We start from the raw sequence: 12344 nt of genomic DNA, 5'->3' as shown, positions 1-12344 counted from the left end.
GGGGGCTGGACTCAATGATCTTCCGAGGTCCCTTCCAGCCCTAATGTCTATGAAATCTATGACATTTTCAGACAAGTCTATGGCCAATCTCCGTGTGCTGAAACTGTGTCACTGTACAGAAAAGAATACAATACTTATTGTATTATAGAGAGAGTGTAAGAGGGAAGACAGCCCTTATAAGTTAAGGCATTCACCCAGGAGAGGGGAGTCCTGGGTTATAATACCTAATTCAAGGCCTGTTTCCAGATTTTTACATTAAACAGTCATTGGATAAAATGCATAAAGGGTATGGCACAGACTACAGATATCTTGAACATATATATTATACATATATATATGTATCTATATGCATATGCATAATATATCATAAACTATAGTTTCTGTATAAATATATATATACATATAAATATATGTATATGTATTATTTATAGATATTCAAGATATCAGTGGTCTGTGCCATTCTCTTTATGCATGCGCGTGTGTGTGTGTGTGTGTGTGTGTGTGTGTGTGTACACATATACACACACTGTCACATCCCCCTTGGGAAAACCTCGTTAATTTAAAGTCACCAAAAAATTGTAATTTCAAAAGAAACAGATTTGAAATAAGTGCACCCGTAATAATTTGCATATATGCAAATTAGGGTGGTCAGCACAGGCTTAGTTGTGCAGGAGCCTGTGCAGCTGTTAAATAGAATGTTAACAGAAAAACCTGGCTGTATAAGCACTGTTTCAGTTTTATCTTTTTGTAAACTGCTCTTAAGTTGTAGCATAAGCATTTGATAAACATACTCTTGAAACACATTTCTATGTATGTTTATGCATAGCTCAAGCTATATGAGATAGTAGTTCAAAGCCAAAAGGCTTGTGAATGGTATGATTCATGCGGTTGGGTTCCAGCAGAGTCAACAGTGTTTAAACCCACAGTGACCTCCACAGCCCAGCACTCAGTATGCATGTATGTACTCCAGATACCCACCACAAAGGATCCATGTGCTTGTCCCCTACTATTTATTGGAACCAGGCATTCTTGTCACAAGTCCTAGGATGTTCCAAAAATGTATATGCAGATGAGCCATGGTGCCACGTGGTCCAGCTCCACCCCATTATGTGTGGGGCCACACTGGTCACGTGATGGGCCAAAGGAAGGGTCAACAGAGCCTCTCATGTGCATAGACATTTGGTGATGTTTGCTGGACATTTAAGGCTGGTAAAAAAATAGAAGTCATTGGAAATGAGAAAAATAGGCACTGCTTAGTTGTGAGTGTGAAGAGGAAGTTGAACTGTAGTCAGTGTAGTAGTTCACTATGACTTGAAAAAGAGTTGGCACTGAGAGGGACAGAGCACAATGTTTTATTCAGATGGGCTGCACTAATCTAACTTTATGGTAGGTTCCCACTGTCGTATTTAATAAACATGGATCCTAGCCTTGGGCTAGGTGCTCTATGGACATGTTTAATATGGGCTGCATTCAACCAACTTTGTAGTTGGCTCCCATGACTGAGCATGTGCTGCCTCTGGCAACAGTTTAGTGATAGACAAAATATTTAATGGTCCAAGAAACCAGAAAAGTATTTCAAATTTCAAAGTACCCATATTTTGAATTATCCATATCCTAAAGCATACAGAAACCTATCCTTTCAGCTGGGGAACGAAAATAGCTTCAAAGTATTCCATCCTTTGAACTATTCAGTATGAAACTAACAAGGTTTTACTGTGTGTGTGTGTGTATACCCCCATATGTGTACATATGTATGAATTACCTTGGTGAGCTGCAGATGCAGAAGAATAAGGCTAATACTTTGCATGTAAACTTTTGTAGCACCAGTAAAACATTTGCATTTAACAATCCACTAGGTTCACTTCATAACCTGGTTATTTTAGTTTTTGGGACATAAAGGACAAGGCAACACATGTTTTAAAAAGAAAAAATAGTAGCTTTGGAATAACAAGTCAAACACTTATGATCATAAGACTGCTTTATAGATAAGTTTGTGCTAAGGCAAAGAAACAACGGGTCATTATGCAAATCCCAGAAAAATAAAAAATGAATAGACATCCAGTTCACTCTCCTGTGCATGTGAAATTCAGTCACGAGTAAAGCTTTCCAGACTGGCTCTTTATTCTCAGACAACATAATATGCCAGTCTGCTTTTCTTCAATAGTTTTACTTTGCAGTTCAGCCCTCATTGCCAGTTTACATTGTAATGTAGTTTAATGCAAAAGCTTCTTGAAGCAGAAAACATTTAGACCTGGCATCTCAGTCAGGGTTTTGGAAGCTAATGTTAATTTAATCCAGTGAATAAGTAGTATAGCTACACATACAGAATGCATTCTGCTTGTGCATGCTATAAAAGGGATTTTGTGATTGTTAAATTGCCACTGGGAATGCAGCTTGTGTTTTTATTATCTCTACCGTTACTTTGTCAGGTTTTGGGGCTGGTTTTTTGTTTTGTTTTTTGCTTAGTTTTTCCTGTCTCTTGATATTGCTACTCATTTCCTTACCTTTTGAGGGCTTGTAATTTTTTGTGAAGCAATAAACTAATTGCAGTGCTAATAGATGTGTCTAAAGGCAGCTGTTATGTCAAGGGTTTGCCAAAGCTGATTAGCTACATCCTTGCTGTCCCTGAAATGCTAACTGTTTTGGTCGATCTAGAAAAATTATATTCTTCAGTGTGAGGCCATTAGACCTGTAGAGTCATTTAAAGTCAATATAAATGTTAGTGTTTGTTTTGTTTTAAACAAAAAGTGGGGGGTTGCTTTTTATGTATATAGTGACATTACTAAATATATTTTAACCAATTTTTTCCAACCCCATTTCGATACCAGCCCTGAATTGTGATTTCTGAAGATGAAACAAATATTTGGTACTAACATAGTAGCATGCATTTAAGGTACTCAAAGAATTTTACTAGTCTTAATTAACTAAGTTAGGTAATCAGCAGGATAGTTATAGGGAGTCAGATAAGCTGGGATCTGTTCCTAGGTTTATCATCAACTTTCTGTGTAGCTTTGGATAAATCACTTGTAACATCTCTATGACTCTGAAGATACACCTTACCTGACACAATGCAGTGTCATGCAGAGATATCCAAGCTAATGTGCTTACAGACACTATGGGGATCAGAAGAAATATAGTCATGTTACTGGAAGCAAATTCATCTGCTGAGAAGCAAAGTATATTAGCCCAGGTGGATTGCCACACTAACATATCTATACAAATACCAGTAATCAAACTAGCATATACAGCTTGCTCAGTTCTCTCTCCATGGGGCTGATTAAGCCAAGGTCACACTTAAATTAATTAGCACTGTTTCCAGCAGATCAGATTCTGATTCCTAATCCAGTGTTCTATCATGTAGACTATGTTCCATCTTTCATTAATGCTGAAGTATAAATACACAATACTAATTATGATGCTGGTCTTTGACTAAGCATAGGACTTCAGCTTATCCAGGCAATTTGTAAACATTAGGCTTTCTATGAGTTTTTCCCTTTGAAACCAATATCATTATTATTCAAATTAATAAGAATGGCTTTTATTCCTTAGTTAACAATTCAATTATTAAGTAGCACTGAACATTTATGAATTACCATAAATGCGCATGATGTTCTGCAAAGTAGAGAATAAAATGTCTGTCCTGCCTGCATTTTATAATTGAATGGCAAGAAGTCACAACACCATCTAAGCTATATAAAGTATGGTTCATTAAAGAAGGGGCTCTAAGAATCCATAGGGAACAAGAATTTATGGAAGAGGGGGCATGTCTACATGAGATGTTTACTGTGGAGTTGCCTATTTGGCTCCACAGTAAACATCTTGGCATCTACTTCTTTACTGTACAGCAGCTGACATGACTTCAGTGCAGGGGCTGCGCTCTTTCATGCCCCAGTCAGCCCTTCCGCAGCACATTTTGCTGGGCAGGAGTAGCCCTGGGTTCACAGGTTAACTCCCAGGGCCCCCCACCAGCTAGGACTGCTCCAATCCAGCTCAGTGTGCAGGCACACATTTCAAATGGCATATGCAGGAGTAATAAACCCCAGTGCAATAAGTGCCAGAGTTTGTTGCTGTGCTTTAATTGCACATGTAGATGTGCCCAGAAAGACTTAAAACAATTAAAATGTTAGAAAAAGAAGTGGGAGACTATTCCAAATATAAATGACGGCACAAAAGAAGAGCAATTTGGTATGTCTGGAATCTATTGAAAATGGGCATTTGACTGATTAAGGATTAACTGATTATATTCTGTTGTGGTGAATGTTCTTTATGACTTCCAGATAACCTAGTGAGCCTTATGAATCCCTTTTTACTTGAATAGTAATTAGGAATCTGATGGTGCTAACTATTTGTGTGACAAAGACGTCTATTTTAGGTTAGTGAATAAAGCATGGGAAGGTGGCAGGAGTATGCTGGCAGCTGGGTATGCTGGCGGCTAGAGAAGGTGGTGGGGATGGTGCTCAGGGCATAGTAAAGAATAGTAAAGGCTTCTTTATGATTCATTCCATCCAGGAAGAGCACACACCAGCTGCAGAGGCTTCCTCAGCTTGATGAAGGGTTTTTATACCTGAAAGCTTGCTAAAAAATATTTTTTCCATCTATTTAAGTTGGTCTAATAAAAGATATTAGATTCACCCAAAGAACCTTATCTGCCTACTCCTGAAAGTACTCACATGAATTTCCGCATACTTATGCAAACACTGAAGACAGTACAGGATCAGATCATATATAGAAGGAACCTTCAAGCATCTGGCCCAGATTGTTAAACATATGAAGTGCTGTAACACCCCAGGTATAGGTGGCCTTCTGCCTAGTGGAATTGTTAGCCTCAAATTTGGTGCCAAGTTTTCCTAAAAGAAGCCCACTAGACACCAAAGCAGATGCCTAGGCACAAGTGAAACACAGAGAGAAAGGGCAGGGCTTTGGCCTGTAATCTAGTGTGTCTGGTGAGTACCTACTTCTTGTCAAGCAGGCACCTCTCTCTCCTAGGGCTTCTCCCATGAACCCAATCCTGGAGTTAGACATCTAAGCAAGGTCAGTTGCTGAGGTATCTATGCCTGGTTTCCTGTCCATGAAAACCAAAGAAAGGGAGAAGGCACCTCAAAATAGTGAATGGTCCAGTGGGCAGGGTACTAACATGAGGTATGGACCTGGAGACCTTTGTTCAGTATCCTGGGTCTGCCCAATTACAGCAGGGATTAGAACCCACATGTCCCACATCCTGTGCTGGTGCCCTGCTCACCAATGTGGAGTGCGACACATGATCCTTCTGTTATGTGCCCCCCCACCTATCAGTAACCAGCACCTGGCCTTTTTGCTATGGGGTCTGACAGGTGCTGGCCCTGCCTACAGGACTGTGTCCTGCAAATGAAGCTTTTTTCCCCACCTGTAGGCATTTCTCACCAACTCATTGGTTGTGAGACTGTGCCAATGCTGAGATGGCTTTGTTTATAGTAAATGGCAGAAGATTAGGTGTCCACATGATTTAAGTGGCAGCTAAACAGTGGTTGAACGTATAAGAGGTGCCTAAATGTTGAATGTAGGTGTGTAAGTGGCCTTGAAGAACTGGACCTCTCCACACTAACCAGGGAGTAAAACAATGAATCTGTAAAAGAAAAGGAACTGTAATCAAAGTGAAAATATGAATTTGTTCTTTTTCTTCTTTGTTTGAAAAAGAATGTTGCTCCGTTAGTGGGACACAAATATAGATAGGCAAAGAGCACGAATGACATTGTGTTAGTAAGATATATGCCCGTTCACAGGTATGGAGAGTACCTCAAAGGTGTTTGGAGGATATTAATCAAAGTGTTACATTAGAGAGAAAAGAGAAATTGGAAACCCTACTTCCTGACTAATTCAGAGACAACCTTTTGCTCAGTTGTTTTTGAAGCTTAGTAAATTGATATATGGCAAACCTTTATAATACACTGTTCTCTGCCTTCCATCCAGGTCACAGTCTCGGTTCAACAAAGGTGTCTCGTGCACAGACGTTTCCCAGCTACACCTCAGAGCAGAGCGAGGAGCACCAGCAGTCCCTGTCGCTGTCTAGCAGCTATGGATTCAGCTACAGCTCAGGCCTCATGCAGTGACATACAGAGAGCAGCTGATCAGAGAGACAGTCTAGCCTGGAACCTGCCAGTAGGGTCAGGAAGTCACTTGCGTCCTCAGCAAAAGACAAAATGTAGTGAAAACTGAGGCCTATCAGCTCCGCTTGGGTTACAATGAAGATTCAAAGCTGGAGTACAGCTTCCCGGAAGGAGAGGCTAAGTCTTTTATTTATTTTCTTCTATTTTCTTTCGTCCACATATAAAAAGAAATAGAACTCCAGTTGTAAGCAAGTAATTGAAACAAATGAAATCCTGTTGGTGCGAAGGTTTCTGCATGACAGGACATGCCCATCCTGGGGTTGGAACATGATGACACAATATGAGGTTCTTGCCATCCATCTCCATTGTCAAGTTTGCCTATCTCCACACTTGATGACAGTATCCACTTTTATACCCTGGTGGCCACTTACTGATTCCAGTCGGTACTGTAGACATGTTACCAGTTAAACAGCATATAGATACTGCATATGTTATCCTTAGAAATAAGCAAAGTTGTAATTCTAAAAAGGAATGAACACCTTTTTAATCAGGCTACCATGGCTAGACAGATACATATTGTGGGGTGGCAGGTTAACATTTTCTAATACATTGGAAAATAGAATTTGTTGCATTAAAAGTAAGATAGTTACCTAGTGCATATCTAACCATAAGTTTCTAGGGGCAAATTGTGTGCACACGACTATCATGAATACCACTGAAAACTGTGCACACACAAAGAGAAGGATCTGGCCCTGCAGAGTTGCCTGTTCTGAAAAATATTTAAATAGCAAAGTCTGCTGTTTGACAAGTTGAAAAGAGGAGAAGCTGTTCTTCAGACATACAAATCTGGGCCAAGTTCTTCAGCATCAATCTTATATTCTCATTACAGACCAGGATTCTCAATTGTGCTATAGCTGAGTTCCATCCTTGTCCTTCTGGTTAGAGTTACTTTGGTTTTCTCAATTTATTTCCCAGAGAGTTTTGAGATGCAAACTGCATTGTGTATGTGGTCATGGATCAATTATCCATTTCACTTGAAAAGACTTGGAGCAATTCTAAATTTGAACTTTCTTTCTTTGAGGTGCATTTAACAAAAAACAAACCACCCCCACCCCCAAAAAAACCCAAAACAATAAACCATGCAAATTGGAATTTGGAGTTTGGGATTAGTAAGGGAGACCTTTGAAAGCACCCCCTTAGGTGTGAGGAATGAGTTTTAGCTGTTCTGAAGAGTTCAATGTTCATAATGGTTATCAATTATATATGTACAGTATGTGATGCTTTGAAATTTTTAAAACTGGGGAGGGAAAGATCTGCTCACTGTATTTTGTGTGAGGAGACCTTTTGTTCCATTCCTGGTGTTGAACGGATTGCCATAATTACCCAAGGAATTTCCATCATTATTTGTTTGTTAGGATTGGTAGAGGACGTGTAACAAGGAGAACCATAGACTTTTCCAAGTACACAGTTTTCTCTCTTGTAATTTAACTTGAAAAGGGTCATTTTTTATAAAAAGGTACAAAAGAAATGTCTGCTTCTGATTAAACCCTTATTGATATGGTATGCTCAGCTTCTCTCCAAACACTTTACAGGCTATCAGATTGTATGTAGTCTTACATACCTCAGTGAACAGCTGCTGAATGAAAAAGGTTTGTGATCTGTTTGAATGAATCAGTGGCAGCCTGCAACAATTGAGTTTATTTTTGTCTTTCTTTTCCTTTATTTTGCTCTGTCTCCACCACTACCACCACATTTACAAAAAGAACAGCTCTCTCTATATAACATTTGGATAGGCTAACACCACAGTGAAAAATTACCACCCCACAGTCAACAAACTGCACCCATAGTGCACTCTGAGATGTGCCCATCAATACAAATTCATCTGCACTTCCCTTTTTTGAAAAGGCAATCATGCTGACATTTTGTTTCTGGGAGAATGTTTGCATTTGCAAAGAATACATGTAAAATTCAGTACAAAGGGTTGGATTTTCAGCATGCCAAATTTGTATCCTTTGAGGTTCTGGCTCAATATTTTTACTTCTCTAAAACTGCAAATGCTGCAACTTTCCCACAAAATATGTATATTATGCACTTTTTTCCTCTAAGTGTCTTGGTGTAATTTTTGTTTTATATTTTGTCACCTCAAATATCACATTCATATGGTTTGCTTAGTGATGCAAAAACTTCTCACTTAATATTTATGGTCCAAAGTATAAGAATATGGCAAGATAAAAAAACAAATACCAGGACATTGGAAGTTCTTTCTGGCCACATGCATATAATCCCAAATCCTGTCTCTGATGGTGGCCATTGCTTGTACTTAAGATGAGAAGATAAAACTCTACAATGCACTCTATTGCAGGGAGGTAGGATCTCTGCTTTCTAACCCAGCTGGTGGCCACCTCTTCTAGTAATGCATGAGAAAAGTCTGTGTACTTTTAGCCTACACATCTGCATCATTCTGGGCTTGTAAATACCTAGATGTTATTCATAATAAAAGGATTAGCCACCTACAGTAATTCCATTAATTTGCCTTCACAATGGTATACAGCAATAATTTTCAAACAAAGCATATATAAGTACTTGTAGCAATTTTTTGCAGCCACAGGTATGCAATTAATTCCATGATAAAGGATGGGAACTAGATTCCAAAATCTATTGAGAATCGTTTTGACAAAAACAAATATGTAAAGAAGTTAGAGACAGAAGCAGCGGCACTTACAGTACCCTCATTAGTCGGAAATTGGACCCCTGAGAACCAGAGGTATTTGGTGGCAGGTGAGTAAATGAAGTGAGTTCATTATTTGTGCCACTTCAGAACAACAGATGATAACCACTTTCAAGGGCTTTATATGATATCCTCAGAAATGATCCTCAAAAAATGTACTTCCTAGGAGAACTGGAACTGGCAGGTAATAGTTGAGGGTCTCACCAGAAACACTGCCTCGAAGGAATTGCTTTAACATATACCTGTTCTATAAGATGAGTGAATTCCCGCTGAGACACCTTTTGACAGCTCCTAGTGGTTTTGCCAGAAGGAAGACACCCTTTTGGCTTACTTACATGGTTGAGCTGCTGCCTAGAGACTACCAGGCTCCGTAAGGGACCTGGGGATCACACAGATCCCTGTTCAAGTCTCGGCTTCGTTCATGTGCAAGATGCACAGATAGCAAGTCCCCTCCTAAACCAAGAGAAAAAGCACTCTAATTTCAGCTACATGGCTGTAGAGAGCAGGAGGGCAACATGTCTTCAGTGGTACCCAGATATAACCAAGAAATGTAAAAGGTTACCAGTTTTAAAACTGTTGTTTTTATCTTGTTCTGGTAACATGAATACATTAACTGTAATTTTAAACTTTGAGGATACCTGGGTGTCTATTTGTCCCTGTAAACAAGTGGTGCACTGCATAGTTATGCCTTATTACCAGAACATCTCAAATACTTACATGCTAAATTGCCACATGCTGGTGTTTCTAAGCTATAGAATTCACTTACGGCAGGAAAGGAGAAGCAGGATGGAGACGAGTGTGATTTTAAGGTAGCAGAAGCTCCTTAGAGTACACAGTGCACTCCCTGTTTTGAAACAGCTACATTTTGGTCATTATGTGTCACTTTAAATGGACTTTGAGTGCATCCTGTCCTTACGACAGAGCTTTTTGCCCGTCCACTTTCAAAAAGATAAACATCTTACAATCTGAAACACAAAGTATTATTTGTAGAATAAGTCCTTTGAGCTCTGTCTTGGACTTCTCAATTCTGTTCCCAGTTCCACACCTGCACCCTATCCTAAGAGAATCTGGAGAGCAAGTGAAGAAAAGACAAACTTACCAAGAAAAAAAGATTTATAAATATGTTGGTAAAATAAGTGTAGGAATTAAATCTTGCCCACCTAGCCAGGGAAGCTGTTCTGTTTCATTCTAGCAAAGATCTAATAGAGTTTGTAGCAAAAGTTTGCAATTGATAGCATTAAAATAAGCAGGAATTGCATAGTAAATAAAAAGCACACTGATTTAATTGTTTTTCTTCAGTCCAGCCTGTTTTTACATCATGCAGGTTCTGGGACTCAACATCTGAAAAAAAGGAAGTTTTAAAGTGGTTTCTGCAGCAATAATTTATATACTTCAGCCTGCAAGCAGCCTGTCTGGTTACTCATTTGGTGAGCTGTAGGCAGCCTCTGAGAACCTCTGTCTTTAAATCATGGGTAGTACCCCACCAGCAGACATCCATCCTAGCTTGCAGCAAACACCTATGTATGCTGGCGAGAGTTGGAATTCAGGTTTATTCCTTTATCAGCCTTGACTTTATCAGCACTTCAACAGGTGTTACTTAGCACCAAAAATGCTAGTGATTTCTGAGACGTCTATGCAGTAAGAACTGACTGAGATCTCAGCACAGACTGTGGTTACCAGCATTCTGGGCTGGATTTTAACAAGTAACTAAAACCCGAAGGCTTGGTTTCCTGTGACAAGATCTCAGACTTTTGAAGCACTACACTTTCTAAGATGAAATCCAGCATTATTAATATGCAACTATTCCTTCTAGTGAAGAAACCTCTCTCTCTCTACTCATCTCCTCCTAGTTTTTACAGTTTTGAAGCTTTTAGTCATTTTATAGCTTCATGCATACAAAAATACCCTTTCTACAAAGTTGAGAAATGAAAATCAGGGCATAGGAAGCAGGAAACCCTTACTTGATCATGTGAAGGGTGAGCTCCCACAGAACTGAAATGACTTTTCTTTAACAGAGCAGTGGCACTTGTTTTCTTTTTTTTTCCCATAAGAATTTACTGGTCAACATACAAACACTAGGTTCCCATGACCCTTCCTGCCACCCCTCCCCTGTGCAAAATAAGCTTATATTTTGCTAGTAAAATGTAGCTGTATTGCACATTATTGCAGTGACACAGCTGTAGCATTTGAACTATGAGATTAAGTTTTGATGCAACATATAAGTTTCATGGATGCTGAACTCTTCACCTCCTGAAAACAATAGCTTATTCTTTTTTACTATATACAAGTATTTAACTTTTGATTGATTTTCTAAAAAAGTTGTATGATATTTGAACCACAAACACCTATCAGAATAAAATGAATGTTAAGAGTCACAAAGATACGAGAACCAGAGCTGATTATCTGACAGCCACTGAGGTAACATTAATTAGGTTGCCTCTGTAAGCCCAGCCACTCAAAAACAAAGTAGTCAAGGAAGAAAGGGGAACAATAAATAAGTCCACTTATTTAGGCATCTAAATATCAGGTTAGAAGTCTGGGTTTGATTTACTAGGGTGAAATCAAAGTTCTGTTGAAGTTAATGGGGTTTTTGCCATAAAATACACTATTCACTTTTCTTCTACAGTTTATTCCTATATTTGATAAACTAAGTTTGTCTTTCAGTTGTGCCTTACAGCCTACTTGAGCTTAAAAGTGAGGCATAACTGAGAAGAGATTTTGTCCTATTTCTTTCTTTTCTCATGGTTTGCTGAGTATGTAAAAGTGCTCCCGAGAAAGGAGTTAAGCCGTTTCTGAATTTCACATTTCACACTGAACAGTATTGAGAAAGGTTACATTTTCGCCATATTCTTTTTATCCTGGTGTGTGGGAAGTGTCAGGAGAACGACTGAATACATTAGCATCATTCTGTGCTTGTTACAATCATAGCATTGTCAAGAAAATGGATATATTTTTCAGTGTTTTTTTCCTGTAATCTTTTTTGTGATCAAAGTTATACCCCATTTTTAATGTACAATAAATTCTTGTTCTTGGCATATAGTTCATTGTCTTGTAACAAAGACTGTTATAGGCACAGAAAATAGCGCAAAATTAATCCAGTCTCTTGAGAATTTTACACCAATAATGAGAACAAAGATAGCACTTAGACATCTATTCTCATCACTGCTCTTTCATGAAGAAGAGAACATGGTACAAAATAACACTTTCTTTGTGTCAATATTAATACTGTAATCTTTTAAAGCTCTTCAGTTGACAGGAGGTGTTTCAGTTCTAGAGGTGCTTTTATAAAAGTTGTCTTGCATCTTCATACTATTCTAAGAAAAATAGGCAATGTAGAAAAATAGTATAATGGCATTATGCTAACCATTATACTACATATGTACTCATGCTTAACAATTTATTGGCACTGTATCTTGTATCAAAAAGAGCACAAGAGCAAACAGTAGCGTTCTCAGGAGAAAGCAGTGGGGTTCTCAGAGGCAACAGAAAGGCTAAGTATCACAGCTTAGGAGACATGAAACACACATATAGTA

At 38.7% G+C, this 12344-nt stretch overlaps 1 protein-coding gene across 1 annotated transcript in view; it reads left to right on the top strand.

The window, feature by feature from the left end:
- DOK6 (docking protein 6) overlaps positions 1 to 11850 on the top strand; it is a 388437-nt gene extending 376587 nt beyond the window's left edge. Inside the window, exon 8 of the mRNA XM_019518785.1 lies at positions 5947 to 11850. Coding sequence (XP_019374330.1) covers positions 5947 to 6086 — 140 coding nt within the window. The 3' untranslated portion in view covers positions 6087 to 11850. The remainder of the gene's footprint in view (positions 1 to 5946) is intronic.
- Positions 11851 to 12344: the final 494 nt, after the last annotated feature.

This window comes from Gavialis gangeticus, unplaced genomic scaffold (assembly GCF_001723915.1).
Source record: "Gavialis gangeticus isolate Ggan-Ray unplaced genomic scaffold, GavGan_comp1, whole genome shotgun sequence".
Lineage (NCBI taxonomy): Eukaryota > Metazoa > Chordata > Crocodylia > Gavialidae > Gavialis > Gavialis gangeticus.
This window is presented reverse-complemented; position numbering and strand designations above follow the sequence as displayed.